General features: G+C 44.6%; 1 protein-coding gene and 1 long non-coding RNA gene across 6 annotated transcripts in view; one reads left to right on the top strand and one right to left on the bottom strand.

The window, feature by feature from the left end:
• PNPLA4 (patatin like phospholipase domain containing 4) overlaps positions 1-7,193 on the bottom strand; it is a 28,965-nt gene extending 21,772 nt beyond the window's left edge. For 2 of the 5 annotated variants that reach the window (XM_060087312.1, XM_060087310.1), the window contains exons 1-4: positions 7,117-7,193; positions 5,787-5,971; positions 2,881-2,975; positions 2,099-2,234 (exon numbers count right to left, since the gene is read on the bottom strand). In XM_060087312.1, the coding sequence (XP_059943295.1) occupies positions 2,099-2,234; positions 2,881-2,975; positions 5,787-5,966 (411 nt within the window). In that variant the 5' untranslated portion in view covers positions 5,967-5,971; positions 7,117-7,193. Of the gene's footprint in view, positions 1-2,098; positions 2,235-2,880; positions 2,976-5,786; positions 5,972-6,553; positions 6,593-7,116 lie in introns of those variants that run through there. The other 3 variants (XM_060087313.1, XM_060087311.1, XM_060087314.1) reach the window with 3 other exon arrangements.
• A 145-nt stretch (positions 7,194-7,338) lies between these two features.
• The window catches only part of LOC132482062 (uncharacterized), a 32,463-nt gene continuing 13,362 nt past the window's right edge, over positions 7,339-26,439 (top strand). The window contains exons 1-2 of the long non-coding RNA XR_009530864.1: positions 7,339-7,411; positions 23,955-24,034. This is a non-coding gene — a long non-coding RNA (uncharacterized LOC132482062). The remainder of the gene's footprint in view (positions 7,412-23,954; positions 24,035-26,439) is intronic.

Raw genomic sequence — 26,439 nt, 5'->3', positions numbered from 1 at the left:
TTAAGGACACGTGTGATTAAATTAGTTTGGGTCGGCCCAGATAACCCAGGATCACCTCCCCCATCAAGACCCTCACCTTCACCCCATCTATACAATCCCTTTTGCCATGGGAGACGCCGTATTCACAGGTCCTGGGGATTACAGCGTGGACATCTTTGGGGACGTTATTCAGCTCACGACACTCCCACATGAAAGGAATTAAGAGGGTGATTTTATCTCGCGTTGGGAGAGGGGGGCATGGCTACCAAGCAGAATGTTAGAGGCCTGGACTGTGGTCCCGGCTGGGCCACTAACGAGCTCAATTACATTTGGACAGATCATTGAACATGAAGGATCCAGCTTCTTCATTCTTTCAATAGATGCCATCTTAGTTCATTGATTTATTCATTCCCATTCACTCACGGAGCACAGGTTGATGGACATGACACTGTACCAGGCGCTGGGAATACAGCAGTGGACAGAACACAGCAGGCCCTGGACCCTCCTCCCCACCCCCACCCCCACCCCGAGCTTACACTCTCATGAAGGAAGATAGACAAAAACTACGTAAACAGAGCAGTAAAATTCGTATGCGGAACAGTGGTAAGTAAATCAGGGCGGAATATTGGAAACATCAGGGGCTCGGCCACTGTAGATACAGTAGCCACGGACAGACTCAAGGAGAAGGTACTAACTGTGGGTAGAATTCCCTTCTTGTTTCATGATAGGATGATAGTCTTTTGCTCCCAACCTTGTTCTCTTACCAAAAAGAAGAGGTATTCTAACCACCGCAAGCCTGATATATCTGCGTTGGCATTGACAATTTGTGACAATTCAGGCACGGATTATCAGCTTCTCCCTTTCTATTTTTTAAGTCTACACAAGAGTATAATAATGTTATAGAAAAATATTTTTCTAAGATGGAATGACTATTAATGTATAAGTGAGAGACGGGAGTGAAAATATGCTAATCTCTTAAGTCACAAAGTAATTTTACTTGTCAGCTAAACATTTCATTAGGTATTTCAAATCATATCATTCAAACACAAAATTCGAACAGTGAGTTTTGATAGTAAAAATTAATGCATTTATCATCTAATTCAGGTGGAACTTGTAGCTCTCTCAATCTATTGCCTGCTGCTGTATCCAAACACACGTCCTCTGTATCACCTGAAGCTTGCTACGATTCCCACAAGAGGACAAAGAAGAAAATAGCCTGGCTTTTCTAAGAGAAGTGCACCCTTTCAAATTTAAAATATTTAATGTATTACCTTAGCAATGCGCTGTTATTTGCAAATCAGCTGACCTATCCCAGAGGCAATGATTTCCCAAACAACTTTCACATGTGTTTGGATAGAAAGGCATCCACGCAAAATGGAAGGAAGGAAAGGGAACATGAGAGTGAAAAGGTAAGAGACCTGGATTCCCACTGGCAATCAGTACACCCTGGGGTGGGTCACGCAAAACCTTTCCACCCGTTTCTTCTCTTAAAAAAGCGACAAAAGGACAGTAATCTCACCTGTGCTGCCTGATTTACCGGGCTGTGGAAGGACCGAATACGGTAGTGCTGAGACGAAGTCTTACACAAACTGCAGAAGTATTATCTACATCAATGTAAGGAAAGGTTCTTGCTGCTCAAGTTTAATCCCAGGATAAACGTGAGCACACGGAACATCACAAGAAAAAAACACTGAGCTGGGCTTCCCTGGCGGCGCAGTGGTTGAGAGTCCGCCTGCCGATGCGGGGGACGCGCGGGTTCGTGCCCCGGTCCGGGAGGATCCCACATGCCGCGGAGCGGCTGGGCCCGTGAGCCATGGCCGCTGAGCCTGCGCGTCCGGAGCCTGTGCTCCGCAGCGGGAGAGGCCCCAGCAGTGAGAGGCCCGCGTACCGCAAAAAACAAAACAAAAAGACACTGAGCAACTCCGGAGGCCTCTGGGAGCCTCGGAGGGATACTAGCGGATGCATCCGTCAGACGCATGGTTTCTGGAGCGTGTACCATCTATCAGGCGTGGTATGCAATATGCTGGATCTAAAGAACGCGGGCGCGCTCACTGTTTGGGGGGAAGTACGTGTATCAGCACTTGCTCATTTCCCCCAACAAGGAAAGCGGCCATGTTACCTTAACGAGGTCCTCCCGGCAGGGAAAACTGGAGACTAAGTAGTTTTCTCCGGTCTTGGTGTTGGTGATGGAGACGTGCAGGCGGTTGTGAGCCAGCTCGTGCGCGTTGGCAGGGAGAATCGCCTCCACTCCGCTCCTGAAGAAGAAAAAGGGACCCGCGTGTCGGGCTGCGCCCCACGGGCCTGCAAGCCTTGTAGCTGCCCAGACTGGAGACCCGAGAAAGAGCCCGGAGACGGTGACAGCGACACCTAGGGCTTACTGGGTGGGGGAATCTTACATGTCCACAGCAAAAGAGTCCTGGAGACACACCCCATCGCGTTCGGCAGCCGGCAGCCATCTTGGATAGCCGGGGGCGAAGGACGCCACCATTTATATGGGGAATGGATGGCAGGTGGGCTCGTCTGTTACCATAGAAACCAGCAGCTCACAGCCCGCCAGCTTAACACCCATCGTGGAGGGCAGGTATCTCCCTTTAATAAACTACCAGGTGGAGCCGCTCTGGCCCAGGATTAGCTGGGGCAGGAGGGAAGCACGTTTGTGAGAGTAGTGGGTGCAGATGAAGCAAGGACTGTTCGAGCAGGGGATGTACAGAGAGCAAGCGCACAGCCATCTTGAGTGGCTTGGCCACGCACTGCACGATTCACCTTGAATTACGGACCGCCTTGTAAATGTTCCAGGAGAGAGAATGCTGACTGAGCTTGCTACAAGGTATGCAGAGCATCCTCTGTCTTCACAGGCTTCGGGGTGGGGGGGGCGGTAGGGGAAATGTACTCTATATGTACCTCAATCGGGCCATGAAATCATAGCCGGGTGTCATGGCCCCAAAAGTCTGCCTTCGGATTTCTTCGGCAAAACTGTAGGTAAACTCGTTACATTCCTGAAAAAGAAAATTAATAGGTGACCCTATGTTTTGTCAAAAACATTACGATTCTGGTTCCAGAACCCTGTGCCTATCACACAAGGCACCTGGACTGTATAAAGCCAATCCCAGATGTCGGATGCTGCACAGGCACGCATCCCCACGAGGCCTGCTCCTCACCCACCATTCCTGGTCCCCAGGCAAGCTATATGGTCTGCCAATTGCAATATGTTTTTCTTTTTTTCTTTTTAAACCACCTCACATGGCTCTTTGCCCACCTGTGGAAAATCCTTGACGGCTGGGTTCTAATTGTAACTGAGCACATTTCTCTACAGGCTTCTCCAATATAATTAAATTCCTCACCCACCCCAATCTTGTGGCCTCGAGAACATTCGGACTGCAGCTCTACAACAGTGCTGACGATTCACACAACCGCCACCAACAGAGAAGGGACTTGCGATGACTCTACCGGATCAGAGTCCTTGGAGATTAGCCTGGGGCACTGGTCTTTCATAAAAGTCCCCCCAGTCGGGGCTAACAGGCGGCAAAAAAAAAAAAAAAAGCCGCTGTAGACTTCTAGGTGAGAAATGGGGGTGCCCCCCCAGTGTATGCTCTTTCTACTAAGCCACACTGCACACCCAGCTTATTTTCTTGTGTTATTTTTGGTTACACACACACACATACATGCACGGCCACTGGAAACCTATTAAGGAATGCACTTATCTTTGAGTTAGCCCCCCGCTGTGTCTAACGCCATGCCTGGCAAATTCTGAGGGCTGAGGAAAGGCTGGCTGCGCTGAGCTTTTAACATATCAAAGTCTAAATCTGCCTGCCACCTAAAATACACCAGCGTCAGGTGCTGCTCTTAATTGTACGTGCACCAGCTCGGAACTGGATTCATTACTCACATCTCTGTCACAACACCACGAAGCTGGAAGAACATATATCAACAGGGAGAACTGAGCTAACAGGGACTTGAGTAGGTAGAAAACAGTTTCCTAAGAAAGCTCAAAGCCATCCTTCAAGGGGTAGATTTCAAATGCTCAAGAGAAAAGAAATAAAATAACCTCAAGGCAAATGGCTGAAAACTGATTTTGAGAAAGGAGAAACGAGGATGCCCTAGGTGAATCCAGAGATCATTTTCCACCTGCCAGCATGAGCGCCCGATAAAGAGTTACCCCTAAGGTCTGACCAACACAATGAGACAATACGACTCGATCTCCAATTTATCGAAAATGTAAATAAGAACAGGTAATCAGACTGCTATCAAGTCACAAATTCAGGTAAAGGATTCAATGTCTGAACGTCACAGAATTTCAATGAAGGGGCTATATGATCACAGTATTTCCAAATCAGTCTAATTCTAAATCACACTTAATATATTTCGAAATCTGCTGAGGATTCGAAACCAAATCCACCCAAATCCAAAGCTCGGGATTTGCTCCCACCTGAAGGAAAGACTGCACTGAACAGGAGTAAACAACCCCTTAGGAGCCCCCTGCTTCAGAAAGGAAATAAAGAGCTGGGAGGGACTAGCTTGCAATTCAAAGAACATGAGTCTGCTACTCTGGGGGGAGTTTGCACACTTCATGTATACTTTCCCTGATTTCAGGTTTTCATCCTGTACAATCTCTAAAATTTTCCATCACTTTTCTAGTATATAAAAAAGAAAAAGAGCAGTGGATTTCTGAATAAGTGGTCTAAAGTCCAGTTTCTCTTCTATAAGCAGCTCATCAGAGATTTGAAAACAAGATTTCTGATGTTTAAAATGTTGTGGATTTCAACATTTAAATGTAACAAACTCATCCTTGGGCAAGGAAATGTTAATCATTATTTGATTACTATTCCAAGCTGCTAGAGAATGTAAGTAATTAACAAATAGAATATTCTCCACCTGCAGAAGCTAGTTCTCACAGAGAATGCATTGATGGCTGTCTAGAAGCAGAAAACAGACTTTAAAAACATAGATTACATTAAATGAAATACTTAATGCTTATTTTTATTACTTCTAGATAAACTGCTTGGAATTCAGGGTGTCTTCTTACTGTGGGAATGAAAAACAAATTAAATTCCAAAATCATTCCTCTTAAAAGAGATTACAGGGACTTCCCTGGTGGCACAGTGGTTGAGAATCCGCCTGCCAATGCAGGGGACACAGGTTCGATCCCTGGTCTGGGAGGATCCCACATGCTGCGGAGCAACTAAGCCCGTGCGCCACAACTACTGAGCCCGTGTGCTGCAACTACTGAAGCCGGCGTGCCTAGAGCCCGTGCTCTGCAACAAGAGAAGCCACAGCAATGAGAAGCCCTCGCACCACAACAAAGAGTAGCCCCTGCTCGCCACAACTAGAGAAAGCCCACGTGCAGCAATGAAGACCCAGTGCAGCCAAAAATAAATAAAAATTTAAAAAAAAGAGATTACAGGCCAACATTTTAGTTTATATGCCTGTCTGTAAATAGGAGCAAGCAAAGACTTATCAGCCACATGTTCAAGGCCTTGAGAACAGGCTCTGTGCTCTTCTCATGATCAGTTAATGGAGAAATATCCTTTGCTTGAAAGAAACAAAGCTGGAATCTTAAGACTAAATAAACACTCAAGAGTAAAAGAAGGGGTTTTATTTCCTTGTCTTGTTGTCACTCAAAATAATAATCTTTTCCAAATGGAGAGAAGAGATCCCGAATGATTAAATTTTAAAAGAAGTCAACCTTTTCTGTTTCCCAGGCAAAGGATTATCTCTCTGCAGTTAACTTAGTATATAGTTAACAATCATCTTCGTTGTTTGGGCGTCATGTCTGGATGAGAAACACAGCCTAGTTACTACTTAATTACCTCTATTTTTTGTGGCGCTGTTAGCAGGACAGAAGCAACCAAGGATCCCGCAGAAGCCCCGGCAAAGGCCTTGACATTCTTCAGGAGCTTTTTGCCGTGTTTGCAAAGTGCGGATGCTGCCCCCAAGTGGTAAATGCCCAGAAACCCACACGCTGCAAACGACAAGTTGATGTGCTTCATTCTAGCTGTGAAATTGGTGACACAAAACCCAAAAATGCCCGTTAAGTTGGTATAGTTTGTTCCACACGCTGTGTACTCTTATGCTAGTCATCATTCCAAGGCTTTCTTTTATATACAGAATTCTCTGTTCTAAGCATAATCTTTTCAATTAAAGTCTAATTAAACACCCAAATCTTTCAAGGAAAGTTTTCCCTCTCTCGTCTTGACCCACTACAATCATATTAATTAAAAAAAAATTACAACAGTCTACATTTGTTCAGTACATAGACTATGCAACCTACTTTTTAATTACTTGGTAAAGACCAAATGGTTAAATTCCCATTGGCAAGGCATTTGGTCCTTTTTTCTTGATACTTTTGGGGGTGTGGGGTACTGGTAAAATCATTAGAGACGGTAGCAAACTTCAAATGAAAGACACATTTGCTCTTTGCGAGTGCATCAGTGAGTTTAAAACCTGTCTTGCCTCCCCACCGTTTCCATCGTGAGCATCCGTTTTTTGTTGCTGTTGTTTTGTTTTTTTAACCTGATGCTCTCAATTATTCAAGAATGCAATACTCAATTATTCAACGATGCAGTGTATTTCATACCCAAGTTTCTCAAGACAAACTGAGGTCATGACTGGTGAGGGCAACTGGAGGTTCAAAGAAATGACATCTGCATCACCTGATACTTGCAACAAATCTAACAATGAAACTATATTTCATGAAACTTAAGGGGAAACGATTGCACCACGTGTATAAAACAGTGCCCCCCCCAAACTGCTCCCCCTGGATGCCCTCAGGGGTTTCTCGGGGGTCCCGGGACTTTCAGATTAGGCACTTGGCCCCGGCCTGGAATTTAGGAACCGAAAACCCTCGTTCTGATGCGCAGAGCCAGGCCCTATGCGAAAGGAGGCTCAATGGCTGCAGCCGAGCCCCGGTTTGGGTTCAATTTCTTCAGATTGGAGAGGAGAGAAGGGGATGGGTCTCCAGGGGGGCCGACCCAGCGTACGCAGGCCCAGTGTCCCCCCACCCTGTGGTCTGGGGATGGCGGGACGAGGGTCGCTGCTGAAACACCCCCCAGGGATGCCTACGCGGACCCACTCGCCCGGGAGCCACCTCCGGGGGGCCGGAATCTGCCCCCCGCCCGCCCACCCCGCGCTCCACCCTACCAACGCAGGCCTGAGGCACTTCCGTGTAGAACTTCGTCCTCGCCACGCCAGACCCCGTCCCTCATCCGGAAGGCGGGGCCGGGCCGTCACTCAACCCGGCCCCGCCTATCAGGGCCGGACCACGCCCGCCCAGGAAGCTTCCGCAGAAGGGATTGAGACCGGACTACCCGCGCGGGTCTGTGACGTCATCGCGCCGACGCGGGCGTCCGCTAGGCTCCGCCTGCTCCACTTAAACTTCTGGACTCGACATGGCGGCGCGCGTTCGGCCGCTTGACCTTGGTGTCCGCTAGGGCGGGTAAGGGATAAGACTTTCTCGACTCGAGTCATACTGTGTTCGGATACCTCGGGATGCATTTTAGTCCGTATGCGCCACCTGCGGGCCGGCCCTCACTTGCAAGTCTGCTGACCCTGAACGACCCTCGTTTGCTGTGTACCGGAAGTGCTTGGCCTTCTTGGCGGCTGTTCCCCGGCAGTGGTTTCCCTCCCCCTCCGCCTCGGGGCGGTCCAGCTCTCCCTGTAAGGGCGGGGTCTAGGGGCTACGTTGGGACTGAATGCCCCGCAGCTTTTGGAAGCCTACCTCGGACATTTCCTTAAGCATTGTTGGAAAGGCTGCACTATGGCTTTGGGCAGCGTTCACATCCTTAGCCCGCCTCAAGCTGTGTGTCCTTGGGTGGGTTATATGACCTCTCTGAGCTTCCCAGGTGACTTCTCTGCAAAATGGGATGGTAAAATCCGAGCTGGTGCTAAGTCGTAACGTTCATGCTGCATAGCAGGCTTTCAGCAGGTCAGCCTGTGTCGTCTGGTAGCACCACTGGCTCTGGGTAGATCTGAGAAGCAGCTTTCTAAGGCAGCCCACTCGGCTTGCATTCCCGCCCGGATTCAAAGGACTGACAATTCCTTCTCTCTCTCAACAGTGTCTTCCCTATCTAATCCTAACAAGCAGGCCTTAAGGAATTGCAGAGTTTCTGGTTGTAGGTTCTCCAGGCCCCCTTGTTTAAGGACAGATTTACTCTCACTGAAGTACAGAAGAGAATCCGAAAAACGCAAGTGTCTCTACCTTAAGCAGGAGAGGGAGTGGGTGGGAGCTCCCCAGATGGCCTTTACCTTGGACTTTTTTCCTTTTCTCCCTCATTTGGGATGCTAGTGACCTGGGCTCTGGCCCACAACACTTTCTGTAAGCAAGAACCCTGGATGTCGTGACTAAGGAAGAGATCTCGTGTTTATTCTTGTAAGTAGACTTCTGAGACAGCTGATCCTGCAGGCACCCTAATGCCTATGCATAGCACACCTGCATTACTCTGAATTCTTTACTACCATTCGAATTTAGTGGCAGGAAGGGCAAGTGTGTGTATATCCAGGAAATATAGAAGGACAAGCTGTTCATTCTTTCAGCCTTCCTTTGCCTTCTAAGTCTCTGGTAGGGTGTGGTCTTCCCAAGAGAACATCCTCCAGGAAACTTACTAGAAAGGAAGAATCCCAGGCCTCAGATCTCCTGAAGCAGAGTCTGCATTTTAACAGGATCCCCAGGCATTGCTCTTCACACTAAAGTTTGCAAAGCCCCGGTCTGACTCCTGGGGTGGTCTGGTGTAAGGTGAGGCGGTGACATCGAAAATTTAAGGAGAGACAAGGTCCACAGAGCCAGAATTTGCAGTGGTGGTAGGGTCACCTGTTTCCTGCTTTGGGGCACAGAAGACAGGTGAGAAATTTGTCGCTGGGGCAGCCAGGACGCACACCACGGCTTTGGGATCCTTTGCTTCAAGGAAAGATGAGATCAGCGGTTATTACCAGCCCTGCCGCCAAATTTAAGGGTCACAGGAAAAATGTCCACAAAGCTCCATAGTGTAATTCTTAACAATTTAAACTCTTTTTTTTAAAACTCTCTCCTTCTTTCTCCCTTCTACCCCATGTCATACCCACATGCAACTAATTAAACGGTTCCGTTTCCTAAGGTAAGGAAGAATATCAGATTCATTCACGTTTGTCTTTATAATCTCAGCGCCCTGCATGGCACTTGGCACATAGTGTGTGATTCATAAATATTTGTTGTGATTGTTGGATTTAAGTAAATTACTCTTGTGATGTGAATATATAGTAATTTAATTGCCTTTTCAGGACATTTTTCAGTAAATCTTTTGCCTGGTTTTGCCTATTTTCCTTAGTAATTTAGTTTTGTTTTTTTTTTTATAAATTTATTTATCTGTATTTATCTTTGGCTGCATTGGATCTTCGTTGCAGTGCACGGGCTTCTCATTGCGGTGGCTTTTCTTGTGGAGCATGGGCTCTAGGCATGCAGGCTTCAGTAGTTGTGGCTCACGGGCTCGGTAGTTGTGGCTCACGGGCTTAGTTGCCCCGCGGCACGTGGGATCTTCCCGGACCAGGGCTCGAACCCTTGTCCCCTGCACTGGCAGGTGGATTCTTAACCACTGCGCCACCAGGGAAAACGCGTAATTTAGTTTTCAACTGGTTTATTTTCTAACCATTTGTCGAACATTTAAGTATCCATTGTTTAACAAACACAGTGCTGGTTCAGGGCACACAAAGTTGACAGGAATTCAGTTCTTCCTCATCTAGAGCCTAGAGGGTAGGGAGACAGTCGAGGTGTAATTGCAGAGGCGTGATCGTGTGCTCGTACGAAGCCACACACAGGTGCTGTGCATGTCCACACTGAGCTGGGGGGCAGCAAACCCTTAGCTCTGGGAGGTACCTACAAGAGCAGCTGGCACAGAAACAAAGTGCCCAAGGCTTTCCACATCCCCAGCTTCCTCCCGCAAGATTTGATCATGTATTCTCCTAAAGAGAGAAAGGTATGGGATAAGGGAGGGATAAGGGATGCTTGCCACAGCTCTGCCCCAAGGACTGAGCCTTATCGCAAAGTGTCTGAGTGTAATCTCGTGTTCCAGTCTACTGTCCATGCGGTGGCATTTATTTTACAACCTTGGCATCTTAGCACAGGTGAACAGCTCTGTGGGGCACATGCCACCGTTCCCCGCGACACCCGTACCCTCCCTCCGTGTACGAACTCCTCCCCGTCACCCCCTCCCAGAGCCCTGCACGCTGAACTTGATGCACTTTAAAGATTAGATGCACAGCCTTTAATTTCAGAGGACTGTGGCCACACCGTTGGCACACACAGCAGCGCCCTTTGCCACAGGGGCCTCAAGGTGATACCTCGGGTCACCACGCCCTCTGTGCCTTGTTGAAGCATTCCCTTGTTTTGAGACCACCGTAGAATTCTGAGCAAGGCCGTTCTGCAGTCTTGCAGTAGAGCATCCCACGTGAGCCCACAGAGGAGGCTCCATCCCTTCCCACAGGTTGTTGTTTTCTCTAAGGAGGCGTTGGTCATCAGCTGAGGCCACCGTGTGGAGGGGCAGCCCGGGAATAGAGGCAGTTTACAGGGAGTCGGGGCTGAGAAAGGGAGAGAAGCTGGCCTAGTAGGTGTGATGGCATTTCCTGAGCCTGGGGATGCAACCGCGACCATCCCTGGCTCATCCCACACCGCAGCCACCCTTTGCTCTTTGTTTTCTTGAGTGAGTTAGAACCGAGTTGCTAAATCTTGCAAGCTAAACAGATCTCACTAATGTAAGGGCCTTTTCCATTACACCTGTTTTCTCTCTGTTAGAAATACACTAGAAGAAGCAACTGCTTGAAGTAAAACTGGGTAACTCCTTTCTTGCATAGAGCTGCGGTGGTACTTTTGTGATTATGGTTATTTATTTATTTTTCCATTTTATTTTTTGGCCACACTGTGCAGCATGAGGAATCTTAGTTCCCAGACCAGGGATCAAACCTGTGCCCTCTGCATTGGGAGCATGGAGTCTTAACCACCGGACCACCAGGGAAGTCCCTTGAGTGACTCTTTTCTAAATGGAAGAATTCTTTTTTCAAAAAGTATATGAATTATATATGTAATATATTTTCTGTTATATATATACATATATATGTAAATGTCTGTATGTAACCAGACTGGTGACATTTGAAAACAATTCAAACCTAGGCGTCCTTAAGAAGTGTAATTTACTTGGGATTGGAGACATCTGAAAGTGTACACTATAGATCACCTTAACATGGCATAGAAACTAAATATCAAGCTATTTCTATTAGAAAAAACATTAAGAAAAATGTAACCTTTATGTATAAGCTTTGTTTTAATTTAATATATGAAAGGTTCCAAATATAATGTACACTGAACTGAGAGATCAAGGTAGAAAGATTTTCTGAGTGTTTGTTATTGTATTAGAATTACTTAATTACAGTGCTTGCAGTTGATATTCTGCCTAAGTGTGAAATAGAGCAGAGGAGCTTTCAAAATTTTCATACTTAAGAGACATCTTTTATACAAAGGGGGTTTTAGATCTTTGGTAGCCAGGGGTTGGTGTTGTGATCTTTGGTAGCCAGGTGTTGGTGTTGTGAAGTGATGGTGGGAGTGGGGTACCAGATGCCTGACAGAGTCCTAAATATTTTTAAAAGCCCAATAAAAGAAAATCTGGGGCCTCCCTGGTGGCGCAAGTGGTTGAGAGTCCGCCTGCCGATGCAGGGGATACGGGTTCGTGCCCCGGTCTGGGAGGATCCCATATGCCGCGGAGCGGCTGGGCCCGTGAGCCATGGCCGCTGAGCCTGCGCGTCCGGAGCCTGCGCGTCCGGAGCCTGTGCTCCGCAACGGGGGAGGCCACAACAGTGAGAGGCCCGCATACCGCAAAAAAAAAAAAAAAAAAAAAAAAGAAAATCTGTATTCTCTCTGCCCTGTTTTCTCTGTTGCTGAACAGCTCTGCCCTTGACCTGGCTGCTTGTGGTCCACCATTTGTACAGATGGTTGGCAATACTCCTTCTCGTTCCCCTTTGGATAATTATCTTCCAGTGGAGGGGATTATTGGGGAAATACTATCAGTGTCAAACAGGTGATAGCACTGAGTGATAAACAGTGTCAGCTTTGGTGCCGTATGCATCATCAGATTCACCAAAATACTCCTCCGTTTTAATGTGGAGTACAGGATCTCATCATTACTAATGCTATCGTCAAAAGAAACAGCCTAACGGCCAAAACATCCAATTATCTAATCACTTCATTTCCAAGGGAGACAATAAGAATTCTGGTGTATTTTGTCTCTGCATCCACTCCTATTTGCTGGAAGCTTATTGTTAATAATTATTACACCTGTTGAGGGCCCACTCCATGCCAGTCCTTTGCACCCACTGTCTCCTATGACTTTTACAACGGTGCTGACAGACCTTCCTCCCCTACAGGGGTTCAGAACTGAATTAACGAGCTAGTAAGTTCTTATTATGTGCCCAGGATTGTGCTCTTTGGCCCTTGACGGGTCTTAGAAACTTGTTATTCCTTCAGTCCTTTCTTTGGTCAGAATTTATAATTGGTCTTCACATTTAGGCATTTATAATTTTATTAAAAAGTGGTAAAAGTGTTTCATAAATGTGATGTATAAATTGATAACATTTAGGAAACTTGTTTGCATCTGGAAAAGAAAAAAAAAAAGCAAGTGTAGCAATTAACTCGCTACCCTTTCTGCATTTATCAATTACAGCACTAAGTCACTCTGATTACTCCTTTTCCTGGAAGCTGTGTCATAAAGTAGGTTATTGTAAAGAGAACATAATTTCCATTAGGAACAGTGTTGTAGAAGGGAGTCATGTCATTGACCAGGGTCCTAACTCCAGATAAATTATGTATCTAATCAATTGTATTCATGCCTTTGGTCACTTTTTTTTTTTTTTTTTTTTGCGGTACGCGGGCCTCTCACTGTTGTGGCCTTTCCCGTTGTGGAGCACAGGCTCTGGACGCGCAGGCTCAGCGGCCATGGCTCACGGGCCCAGCCGCTCCGCGGCATGTGGGATGTTCCCGGACCGGGGCATGAACCCGTGTCCCTTGCATCGGCAGGCGGACTCTCAACCACTGCGCCACCAGGGAAGCCCATGTTCACTCTTTAAATATACTTTAGTGTCTAATATATGACAAGGACTGGAGTAGGCATTAGAAAATTAAAAAAAAAAATCTTAGTGGATAAACTGTCCATTTTTAGTTCACTGTTTTTTCTTACTGGAATGTACTTTCACATTTTTCTACTCTATTAAGTTCTACTTATTCTTCTGGGCCTAAAAAACTCTTTTGTCTCAGTTTGTCCTTTTGGATTAAATTCAAACACCTTCTGTCAATATTAACCACACCCTTCTCTTTGTTACCACACTTGAGGCATTGCGGTAGTATTCTTCACCTTTCATTTTGGTTAGAAATGCGGTTGCTCCGCCTTCTGTGTTCAGAGTTGATTTGGAGCAGGGACCGTCTTGTACTTCTTGGATTTTATTTATTTATTTGTTTGTTTGTTTATGGCTGCGTTGGGTCTTCGTTGCTGCACACGGGCTTTCTCTAGTTACGGTGAGCTGGGGCTACTCTTCGTTGTGGTGCGCGGGCTTCTCGTTGAGCTGATTTCTCTTGTTGCAGAGCACGGGCTCTAGGCGCGCGGGCTTCAGTAGTTGTGGCACTTCGGCTCAGTAGTTGTGGCTCACGGGCTCTAGAGAGCAGGCTCAGTAGTTGTGGCGCACGGGCTTAGTTGCTCCGCGACATGTGGGATCTTCCCAGACCAGGGCTCGAACCCTTGTCCCCTGCATTGGCAGGCAGATTCTTAACCACTGCGCCACCAGGGAAGTCTCTACTTCCTGTTTTTTGCCTGGCATCTAGAAAGTAGCTAAATGTTTATATGAGTTGGGAATCTTTAGTTTATGTTTCAGATATCTAACTGGCTTAAGCAAAAAGAATGTGCTAGTTCAAATACCGGGAGGTTTAGGGACTTCCCTCGTGGTCCAGTGGGTAAGACTCCGTGCTTCCACGGCTGGGGCACTGGGTTCGATCCCTGGTCGGGGAACTGGATCCCACATGCATGCCGCAACTAAGAGTTCGTATGCTGCACATACCGCAACTAAACATGCCACAACGAAGATCCCGAGTGCCGCAGCTAAGACCCAGCGCAGCCAAAATGGATAAATATCAAATATGGGGAGGTTTAGAGGTAGGACTGACTGTAGAGATGGCTGGACAAGCATGCAGTGGGTGCTGGAAGGCCACCATGGTGCCATTTCCTGTTTTTCTCATCTTAGTTTCCTTCTGCAGTCCGGACATCCCCAGGAGGCTGCCGGCAGCCTCACCGACTCTCAGCATATCAGTGGAAAAGTTCTTTCACTACCCACCTCTCAAACTTAGAAAAAGACTCCTGCTGGTTCTATTTTTGTCGCATGCGTGTCCCTGGAAGAGTCAGCGTGAACAGCAAATGGTGATACAGTGATGTGAGCCCGTGAACGGGGGAGCGAGTACTGCAGACGACGGACAGAGTGAAGGGACGCATTGCCGAGTGCAGATGGAGTCAGCTGGGCAAGCCTAAGCCAACACATCCGCTGCAGTACAGAGTTAAACAAGCAGACATGCAGCTAGAATCTCCATATAAGACAGGGAAATTTAGTCTTTTCGATATTTAAAACTTCATGATACGTATTCATCTGGCGAGTATTTCCCCAAACAAATAAGAACACGACTGTGATGTTTGGGGCGTTGAAAAGTTGGTTGCGATTTTAGGTATGTTTAGAGGAACAGTACATGCTGCTCGGCATAAGTGTTCACCATTGAATTAATCAATAGTTTTGTTCGCCTTTTTTGAATTAAATGAGCTATTTTGGATATTAGAGATGGTACAAGACTGTTGCTCACCCAATCGGTGTAAATGGATGCGAATGTTTCCCTGTGATACGTTTCCATGTAGGGAGCTGTGGTTCTTGGAGGTGCCACCAAGGATCTTACCCTACACAGAGGGTCAGAGAAGTAGATGCTAAATCAATGTTTGTTTTTAACACCTGTGACAATAATGCCAGTGCCCTTCTACCAAAAGCATTTTGAAGAGTGGGAAGTGATCTCAGAGGTCCTCCCATCATCCCTTACTTCTGAGCGTTTGGGAGAAGATGAGAGTCACCAGTTAGTGGGTGTCCACTAATGTATTTCATATTTGATTTGAAAACCATAAGAAATACACCACTAACATAAACTTTCAAAATCATTCTTTACAACATCTTCACAGAATTTCTAAGACAAAAGTGATGTGTTACAGCAAACTATACACAGATACATTCCCTAGGCACAAAGCTACAGAATGAATGGGTAAAATGGGTGAGAAGTCTGAAGTGGAGGTCAAAGTGGAATTTTGAAAGGACCCAGGCTGACATGGAAAAGACAGCTGTAATTTCAGAGTCTTCTGTTAGGGCTTGAATTCTCAGAAAACTAGCAGCAGAGCAGTGACTTAGAATGTGGTAGTATTATGGAGCCCTGCTTGTTGAATCGTATGGACTGATTCAGTTTTTCGTGGGGGGGAAAGAATCCCAAGTTCTGATGAACTGTGCTGTTTCCCAGTAGGCAAATATATTTAAAATAATGAACACACAGAATGCATTCTCTGTGAATAAAAGAGATGGCAAGTTCAAAGTCATTTCAACAGCATTCCTTGCTTGGGGAAGTTTACCTCCAGCCTAACATTAGTTTTGTATTTCTAAATTCCCACATGGAAGCCAGAGAGCCCTATTTAAGCTGTCATTTTAAGCGCCAAACTTTCTTTCCCATATTTCATTCACTCTCTCCCCTTGAGGGAGCAGGACTGCACTCTTAGCATGCTTTTGAAGGGCCATTTGCAGAAAGTAAACTTTTCTTAACAGAGTCCTTGGAGTAGCTGCATGGCCACATGACACTTAAAAAACAGCTGTAAAAGTAAAATTGTAAGGTCAGGGGTCTCCAAAAGGTCTTTGTAATTCTGAAATTTAATTTTCCTGTTTTTTCATGCACATGTACTCCAAATTTTATTTTTCATTTACTTTTTTCATATACTCCAAATTTTAGAAAATCAGCTTATCACCAACATGACCCCTTTTTCCCAGTTGTATTATAGAAAAGATTTGGATTCTGTAGGGTACAGAAGCATTCACAAGATAATATTTAAAATATAATTTAGCTTCATTTCAGCATTCTGTGAACACAGACGAGTGTAAAGGTTATTTTCCTTCAGTTAGCAAAGAAACTAAACATTTTTGCTTAATATTGTGTGAGAAGGATCTCCTAACCACGTAGACTTCATTTCAGTGACCCCACTCGTATGGGCCACCCACCCGAGGTGTATTTTCATCAGGTGTTGACGCGTAATTGTTGAAATCAGAGGCATTTCTATTAGTTACACATTTTTCTTGACATTTGACTCATGCCTTCTTTTTTTTTTTTTCTGTACTTTCTATGTTAGAGTGGCAAGTGACTGATACTTTCTGCAGCGCAAAGGCTCTCTGGGCGTGCTTTTTATTTGGTTTCTATTTCCGTGCTCAAAGGCGTGGAGCAACGCCAAATTTGCATTCGCTGCTGCTTGTTGAACGCGCACTTGCGTGGTCTTTGCTGTTTGTCTCCTCCAGGGACCTTGCCCGCACCAGTGCACATTCAACGTCCCTAAGAATCCTGTGGGGTGACCGACAGTGGCGCTCACATGGCGACGATGGCTGAATGAGGCACCGAGAGACAAAGTAACTTTCTCGAGATCGCACGCTTGATCGTTGGCTCAGCCAGGATTCATTCCTTGACTGTTTTGCTCTACTGTCCCCGTAGTGGCAGATGTTTAAAAGCAGATGTCCACTCACGGGGCGTTCACAACATCGTTGTCATAAATAAGTGAAGGCAGCAGTGATCCTGTCCAGCTGCACCGTCACCCCAGGATCTTTAGAGGCTCGTCCTGCGGCAAACCGTTAAACATGGAAGTGCTCGCGTCTTAGGCTTGGGGGTCTCTTTCCTTCTCTATTTGTTCACACAAGGCAGCACTGTTCGTGCCCAAAGCTTTGGTGCAGCGTCTTTGCCTAGGGCCTCCACGTCACGTGCTGTGATGGCACCATGACTATTGATTTGGTTTGGCTACCTGTGGATGAAGGGGCCTCAGGTTATGACTTAGGGCAAGTCCCTGCCTAAGCAAAGGGGGAAAACCCATCCCAGCCTCTGGCCCAGCTGAGTGAGGGAAGGAGGGGTGTTGAGGTAGAAAATCAGTGTGCGCATCCCCCACTTCTCATGTTTGTGTGTTGGGATGGGGTTTGTAGACAAAGATCGCCCTGCCTGTTTCTGCAGACATAGCCTTGGGAACTGTGGTACACCAGTACAGTGTCTTAATTCTGCTCCTTTTGATGCGTGTAGGATGGAGCCTGGACCTCAATATTATCATTAGGAAGACACAGCTCCCAGGTGAATCTAAGGTGTAGCCAGGGCTGAGGACCACTGTTCTTGAGAAGTTCTCAATTTGGCCACCATGACACCAGAGCCTTGTTGCAGGTTTGGTCGACGGAGGTGCCCACATAGAAAGCCAGTGCTAAAATAAGCCTCAGCCTGGTCATCAGGGCGTCTAGAAGATTCTGCACAGCCTGTTGACCGGTCCGCATTGGTCATTCTCCACCTGACCAATATGCACGGATTGCAAGAAAACAACTAGAGTTACTCCTTCACTTTTCTTCTATGTCATCACTTTCAGGTTAAGAGATTGGCCAATACAGGGAAGTGACCTCAGGAAGAAAGGGAGTACTAGGGTTCTCTCTTGGTCATTTGTGTTTCTTAGTACCCGTGTGCCTTCCTTCTGCATTTGTAGGACGTTCTGGTGGGGATGAGTAACGTGTCCTCTTGAGGCTGGCAACACCCCTGCCGGCTCAGTTCCGGGTGTGGCGTGCTTACCCTGTGCTGGCTGTGAGACTGGGTGTCTCCCCCACGTGGCGGGTCCACTGGGATTCTGCGCCTGTTCATAGGCACCGCAGGCCCTGTGCAAGAGAGCGGTGGCAAGGGAAAGCAGAAATGCACATCGCATGCATCCGCTCTGCTCATTCGTGTGTACGCTCTCCACTGTCCCATTGGACTTCACTCGTAAACCGCAAGCTCAGAGGTAAAATTATTAAGAATTTCAAGCTGATGACAGCAGAGCAGTAAACCAGGTGTGAGAGCCTTCTTTTTTTTTTTTTTTTTTTTTTTTTTTTTTTTTTTTTTTTTTGCGGTACGCGGGCCTCTCACTGTTGTGACCTCTCCCGTTGCGGAGCACAGGCTCCGGACGTGCAGGCTCAGCGGCCATGGCTCACAGGCCCAGCCGCTCCGCGGCATATGGGATCCTCCCGGCCCGGGGCACGAACCCGTGTCCCCTGCATCGGCAGGCGGACTCTCAACCACTGCACCACCAGGGAAGCCCTGTGAGAGCCTTCTGAGCACGGGGCCCGTCCAGCTAGCCCTGCTCGGGAGTCCTCTCCCGTATACCCAGATATGATCTTGGAGGAAAAGGGGAGAAACGCAATTCTTCGCTACGCCTGAAATGAGTCTGTCTGGATCATTGGGTCCTACTTGTAAAAGAATGAGCTCTTTAAAAAGATTCTCTGTTTTTGAGATTTGTTGCCTTAGTTAAGGCTCCCTTGGTTGCTGAGAGAAAAAACCAAAAATCATCATATGTGGATAAAGAAAATTATTGTTAGAATACAGAACCCAAGGAACGGTGGAAGTCTGGAGGGGATGGGCACTAAAAAGATGAAAGCTTGCAGAAACCATGCTTCTGCTTTGGATTGCCAGGGTCGTTTTTTTTTTTTTTTAACATTTCAATTAAAATTAATTTTTATTGGAGTTTGGTTGATTTACAATGTTGTGTTAGTTTCAGGTGTACAGCGAAGTGAATCAGTTATACATATACATATATACACTCTTTTTAAGGTTCTTTTCCCATCTAGGTCATTACAGAGTATTGAGTAGAGTTCCATGCCCTATACAGTAGGTTCTTATTAGTTATCTATTTTATATAAAATAGTGTGTATATGTCAATCACAATCTTCCAATTTATCCCTGCCCCCCCCTTCCCCGCTGGTAACCATGTTTGTTTTCTACTTCTGTGACTCAAGTTTTGTTTTGTAAATAGGTTCATTTGTACCGTTTCTTTAGATTCCACATATAAGTGATATCATACGATATTTGTCTTTCTCTGTCTGACTTACTTCCCTCAGTGTGACAGTCTCTAGGTCCATCCATGTTGCTGCCAATGTAGATTGCCAGGGTCTTGTCAGCATCTCTTTTATTTCCCTTCCTCTCAGGAGATCTGCTCTCTGCTTCTCAAGGTGCACGTGAGCAAACGTGGGAGCCCCTCGGTTTAGACAAATGTCACAAAGAATAGCCTCCCTCTCCCTCTAGGCTGCGTGTCCAGTAGAGAGAATATATGATTGGCCAAATGTGTATCACGATCCCTCCCTGGTCCAAGCAGTGAGGAATGGCGAGGGATGGGTGCCAAGGCCTGGAGGCTCGTGGGCTGGACAGATACTCCTGACACTTTCTGCTACACCTTTGCACTGGATTAAATGTCCTGTGCATGAAGAATAATCATAATTAATAGTAATCAGGTAATAGTTACTGAGCCCATACTGTGTGCCAGAGCCTTTGCTAATTGTGTTACGTTCCTTGTCTCCATCTCCACAATAAATGCTCTGAAGCAGGTAGAGAAAGTGGCCTCACACACGCTAAAGCACTTTTCCCAGATCACCTGGCCAAACAGAAGGGAGCAAAGGAAAGAAACCCCAGGTTCGTCAGAGGGCAAAGCTGTACCCTTAACTGTTTTACTGCAAAATAGTAAACGGGGGTTGTTTTAGTGCACACTGTTGAGAGACTATTATCACTATCTTATCGTTTCCCTTCCCCCCGGTTATTCATTGGCTGCTCTCAAAGTGTTGACACAACTTCTGATCCTTGATTTTGTCCAAGGAACTCGATTAAAGGGATAGTAGCAATTAAGCACAGCAGATTCTCAGAAATGTTTGCCTTTAGTTGCTGAGTGACTTTCAGAAGAGTGGGCCTGCATCCTGCAAGATGATGTGCAAAATCCCACAAACGTAATGCCCGATGGAACTGACCCATATGTGAAAATAGGTTTCCGCACACGGTCCGTGTTTATTGTTTTCTATAACTGTCTCCAGGCTGCCCCCTGCTGGCTGATGCGAGTGGGACACCGCAGATCCCAGAAGCATGTAAATGGCAGAGAGAAGCCCCAATTCCCAGGGTTGGGAGTGCCAGGGAGGTCTCACTTTAACACGGCCCTAGTCCAGTTAGAAACCAGCGGACTCTCCCCTGCCTGTGCTTTATCGTTCCCCACATCACCTCCAGAGAGAGGACAGTCAGCTTTCAGACCCAGTTATCATCATCCACTTGAGTCTGCACACGCATCAAAGGGCACACATGCTCTGTGTGCCTTCCTTGAGACATGACTGAAATCCCGATATAAAATCAAATATGTAAACATTCAAAAGAAGAAGATGCAAGAGGGAAGAGATATGGGGACATGTGTATATGTATAACTGATTCACTTTGTTATGAAGCAGAAACTAACACCACTGTAGAGCAATTATACTCCAATAAAGATGTTTAAAAAAAAAAGAAAGCTGAGATTAATATGGTCATTTTTGTCCCTCTCATCTCTTGCCTCCTTCACCTTTATAGAGTACTGATTGATTTCAAAGGTAGATGAGTTAGGTTCTGTCCTGAATAAAAGTCAAATGGCTATAGAGTATGTTACTTGTTTAGACTGTTTCTATGTTTATTTGTACCTAAAATGTTCATTGAGGTTCTAAATAGCCGTTACTTAGAGTCCACTTTATGAACTCATTTTTTTTAGTGAGGAAAACTAAAATTTAAAAATAATTTCTATATTAACTAGAATAATTTCCTATTAATGAGCTCTCATAATTAGAGCTATTGCTAATGTGACTTCTAGGTCATGAAAATAAGGTTTTGAACTATGTTTGTATATCGCTATACACACGCACACTCAAGGGGGAATCATTTCACAAAAGAAGTGCGAGTTATTTCTACTCCTGTAAGAGTTTAGTTTTTTAAGAAATAAAATATTTGTCTTATTTCTAAAGAAACACGTATTCTTCATAGAAAATTTAGAGAATACAAACAAATACAAATTTAGAGAAACAAAATAATGACTACCCATGTAAAATTAATATGTATGATGTATATTCCCAACACACATAGGTAAATATAATGTATAATTTACTTTCTAGAGATTTCTATCTCAAACTTAGTATGAAACATTATATAAAAAGCCATCAGTATGAGATAATCTAACCCAGTAACTGCCAATAACTTAATTGATGATACAGTCAGTGACCTAATAGTAAATGTATGTAAGACTCCTGTTTGCATATCTTGCTTCCAGACATCTTATCAATAACCTAGACTTGTGAACATCATTTTAACGTGTAATAGTGTCCCCTTGTGAATGCTATAAAGAGAAGAAAGATTATATTAGATATCGATGTTTGATTATTTGCTAGGCTTTTTCACCACCTAAATGATGTCTTCCCAACAGCTTTAACAATGCTGTCTGAACTTGTGTCTTACTAAATTTATAAATTACGGGTGTCAGTGGTAGAAGTATTAAATGCACGAAGAGCAAGGCTGTCTGTAAAGTAATATGATAGATTTTTTAACACACCCATCAGAACTCATACTTTGAAGTAAGTGTTTTATTCCACACAGTCTTGTTAAGAGGTTATTAACTGTCTCCTTAATCTATGAATGTATTTTTTCAGCAGTATCACCTGTGATTGCTCTGTGTGTGGGCATTTTCACAGGCCTGTGGATATAATAATGAATGAGGCAGGTAGGCTACGGTCTAATGAGGGAGAAAAGATGACACCAGCCATTGCAAGACAGGAGTGTAAGCATTAAATTAAGGTGGCACCAGTGATGTGGAATCCTGCCATACCCAGTCCCTGGGGTCAGGTCACATGTTAAAACAGCATGACTCCTGAGCTGTATCCTGCCAATGGAATTTCAGAGTATGGGTAAAGAGTTTAAAAGTGCATTCATCAGCGAGTCAATATTATATGATATCTTTGTGTGGTGACAGATGGTAACCAGACTAATCAAGGTGATCATTTTGAAATGTATAGAAGTATCAAATCACTGCATTGTGTAACAGGAACTGGCATAGTGTTGAAGGTCAATTATACTTCAAGAACAAACAGACTCATAGAAAAAGAGTTCAGACCTGCCAGAATTTGGCTTCTCCAGCTGGCTCTCCTGTGGACTTGATGGTTTATTGCAGCTGGATTACAACTAGTTCTACTAATCAGTGTTTTAATTTGTTCTTTGTTTCCAAATTGTGCTTTATGCCTCCCTGCTACACTATGGCTTTGTCAGTGTTACTAGCTGCATTACTTATATCCTGTCTATTTTATAAGATTGTTGTCTCTTACAGTACCCAGTGTGTAACCAGGTCTCCAACAAAATTGATGATGACTAAACATCTTGAGGAAATAGATCACATTTATGACTCTTATAAAATAATTGTAATAATGTGGTTCTAGGTATGGGAAGAAGCAATAAGGGAGAACATTTCCTGGATCATAACAGACAGAGGATCCAGAGAATCTTTAATTATCAACAGGGCCTAATCCGGAAATTAGCACCTGGAGTGGCATATCAGCAAGAGTTTTCTCCTGATCTGGGATGAGCCTCCCAGCGCCATGGGACTAAATTTGGTCATGAAATGTCTCCCAAGTATTGGTCAAATTCCTGACCAAGAGGATGATTTGAGAAATCGGATATTTCCTGCCGTATCAGTAAACAAAGGATGTCACAGTCATCAGTGATTGCAGCCAGGTGGGAGGGTGAGCCCTGAGGGAACTCAGGAAGGGAAGAATACCTGCCATCTAGCAGCCATCAGGCTGTAGCCGCTCCCCGCGGTGAGCCCTGAGGAAACTCAGGATATGAAAACACAGGATACTGGCCCCAGATAGCTGAGGTGCAGATCAAAGGAAGGATTTCAGTGAGCCCAGACTCCTGCATCTTCCCATACATAGAAAAGCGCTAAATTCCTTAACTTGAGATACCTGGTTTTCGTTAATTAACAATCATCTTATGACATTCAGACTACCTGCCCTTTTGTTGCAAAACTGCCTGGCTCCCCCCTTGCCTCTTCGGAGCCGTTTCTCAGAGCTCTCTGAAACAGTGTCTCCTGGGATGCAGTACTCATTTGGCCCCAAATAAAACTTAACTTGCAAAAAAAAAAAAAATCAGATTTGTGATTATGAGGTGGGGGTGGCAAGAGGGAGAGTGAGATGAAGGCAGTGGAAAGGTACAAACTTGCAGTGCTAAGATAAATAAGTAATAGGCATGTAACGTACAACATAATAAAGATAATTAACACTGCTGCACATTTTATATAAAACTGTTACTAGATCCTGAGTTCTCATCACAAGAAAAAAATACGTATTTTTTCTGTTTCTTTAATGTATCTCTATGAGATGATGTATCTTCACTACACATATTGTCATCATTTCATGATGTGTGTACATCACATCATTATGTTTTACATCTTAAAACGTACACAGTGCTGTATGTCAATTCTATCTCAATAAAACGGGGAAAAAGTACACTATCAGGACTGCAGCATAGTCACAGAAAAGACAGGGAGCTCTTTTTTTTGGAATCGTCTTCAAAAGTTTAGGGTATTTTATTGACTATCCCGTAGAGGGGCAAATGATAAATATTTGATATAAATTGGATTCTTTTTCTGTGAATCCTGCTACCTCAGTAGAGGCATACTTACCTTTTAAAAGCTCTGGGATTTAGCTGAGGGAACGGCATACAGTAGGTACTTAATGACTGTTTACTGATAATTGACTATGCAAGAGGTCTGACAAGATGATTGATGCACAACTGGAAAATTCTAGTTCTGGCCTAGAACCAGACAGGTCTGAGTGCTGAGCTGGCCTTTCTTGTGGAGCTTGCTGATTCATTTCATCACTTGCAGGATCTCTTCCGCGAGTTGAGAATCATTTGAACAAGAGAGGCGGCTGCTAAAGCACACTGAACTTGCCTCGGATATTCAGGGTGAGTACTTTGACAAAGACCATACTCATTTGGATTTTAAAATTCAGATGCATTTGTTGAAGTCAAATCAGTTTGATTTAAAATTACTCAGTTTGCATGTGCATTTACATACAGACACACAGACCGAAAGTTTAATTGATGTGGCTTAAGGGAAGTCGGCATTTGTTTTCCTGGTTCATGCAGACTGTTTGGTTCAAATCCAGGGTGTACCACATATAGCTGTGTGACCTTGGGGAGGTTACTTAACCTCTCTGTTTTTCAGTTCCTTAATTCATTCATCATGGGTAATGATTACACCTAAATTATAGAATGTGTATGAGGCTAAATGAGTTAATATATGTAAGGAGCCTAGAATTTTGTTTGTTACATAGTAAGAACTGTTTAACTGTTGCATAATTATTATCTTCAACCATAACAATATTAACATTAAAAATATGTAATTTACCAGATCACATAACCTATAAGATGTTTGTCAGTATGTACAAGAAGATAATGATTATACTTAAAATGTAAAATGTTTCTGAAGCCAAATGGATTAATACATGCAAAAAGTATAGAATACCTTTTGTCACATGGTAACTATTTTATTGTTATTATACTTAACCATAATAATATTAATATTAAGAACATTTAGATTACCAAGTCCAACTAGTATTTTAAAATAGTTTACCATTTAGCTTTTGCTTGTTTTTAATGTTTTCATTATGTTGAAAAATATGAATTACCAAAATGAGAATGAAATTAAATGGTTAAGATGGAAACACAGTAATTTAGAATACCTTTTCTCTGTAGGTGAAAAATCTATCCTCAAGAAATCCAGTTCCTTGGAACTGAATGCATTTTAAAATTCTAATTCATTCTTCTTGCAATTTATAGATCTGGCATTATTATAATATTCATGTCTTTGAGCTCATGTGGCATAACAAATTTAATTTGCAAAACAAAGGTGACATGAATAGAACATGATCCATAATCACTTTTTTTAAAGCCTCATGTTGTAGGCACTTCATTAGAGAGACAAATCAGACATGTTTTATAACTCCATAGAGCTTTCCAAATAAACTCTTAGAAAGTCATGAAATAATACAATTTTGGAACAAAACATTTTGTATTGTTTTCACTGTTTCTCAGTTGTGTAGGGTACCACCCCACCATCCTTGACAGGGTTGTTTGACAGGTATGGGGGTGCTTTGTGTTATTTTTCACCAGAAAGTCTTGACACCACAGTGTAATCGGATACTGTGAAAGGGGGGGTGGAGGACAAAGAACCACAGATTGCATTCCCGGTCCAGCGGCAGCTCCAGGGCAAAGATGGCCCTCGAGTAGCAAGGCACTGGGCAGAAATGGCCAGACCCTCGTACTGATGACCATAGTCCACCAATGGGGAAGCGGGGGGTTCCCCCAGAAGTGTGGGGATTCCATTTAAACCCGGGAGCGGACCCCAGGGGGCTGCCACTGGAGGCTGCCAGCTAAGTGTGCTCCTTGCAGCTGATAAATATCGGGTTGGCCAAAAAGTTCGTTAGGTGTCTTGTGTAAGATGTTACAGAAAAACCCAAACGAGCTTTTTGGCCAACCCAACAGGTTCTTCCTCGAAGGCATATTTGCGTAGCACATCTCCACGGCTGCTCTCACCCCAGTTTCTAAATCCAGCTGAGCACCTGTCTAGGGTCTGAGGGTTTGCTGTGTCTACCAAAGACTTCCAGAGTTCAACAGTGTTACATGGCTGGGGGTGTGTGATTTCACAGAGTGTCTCATTTGAAGAATATTCATGTTTCCTTTTGGTTTGGGGGCAGAGTATGTGGGAAGGGGGTAAAGATTAGCTCAAAGGGTTTTACTGTGATTAAGGCTGTCTCTTTGCAGGGCCATTGACTCTGCCTATAGCAGGGATGATTATTATTAGTTCTAGCAGCAGCAGTAGTAATAGTAATAGTTATAGCAGCAAAAGGAGGGTGAAGAGGAAGAAGAGTAACAGTAACAACAACAAAAACAATGATACAGTTGTTACTGCTTCTTTGATATGGGGCTAAGGTCTGCCGTGTAAACTCTTATGCAGTACTTACCACAGCGCTAGGGAACAAGAGCATTGGTGGTGTTTTAATTCTACAGGTGACATTTGCAGAGGTTAAGTAACTTGCCCCAGCTTATCGAGCTAGTAAATGATAGAAGTGGAATTCCAACCCGTGTGGCAGGAATCCCAGGCACCTGCTCCTGTTTGTTGCCATTGCTAATCAAGATGTGGGCGTGATTGTTCCCTCTGCTTCTTTTTTTTTTTTTTTTTTTTTTGGCCCTTTTTTTTTATTTTACAAATTTAATCAGTTATACATATACATATGTTCCCATATCCCCTCCCTTTTGCGTCTCCCTCCCACCCTCCCTATCCCACCCCTCCAGGCGGTCACAAAGAA

This window comes from Mesoplodon densirostris, chromosome X (assembly GCF_025265405.1).
Source record: "Mesoplodon densirostris isolate mMesDen1 chromosome X, mMesDen1 primary haplotype, whole genome shotgun sequence".
NCBI lineage: Eukaryota > Metazoa > Chordata > Mammalia > Artiodactyla > Ziphiidae > Mesoplodon > Mesoplodon densirostris.
The sequence above is the reverse complement of the archived record's forward strand: the minus strand, read 5'-3'. Positions and strand labels throughout refer to the sequence as shown.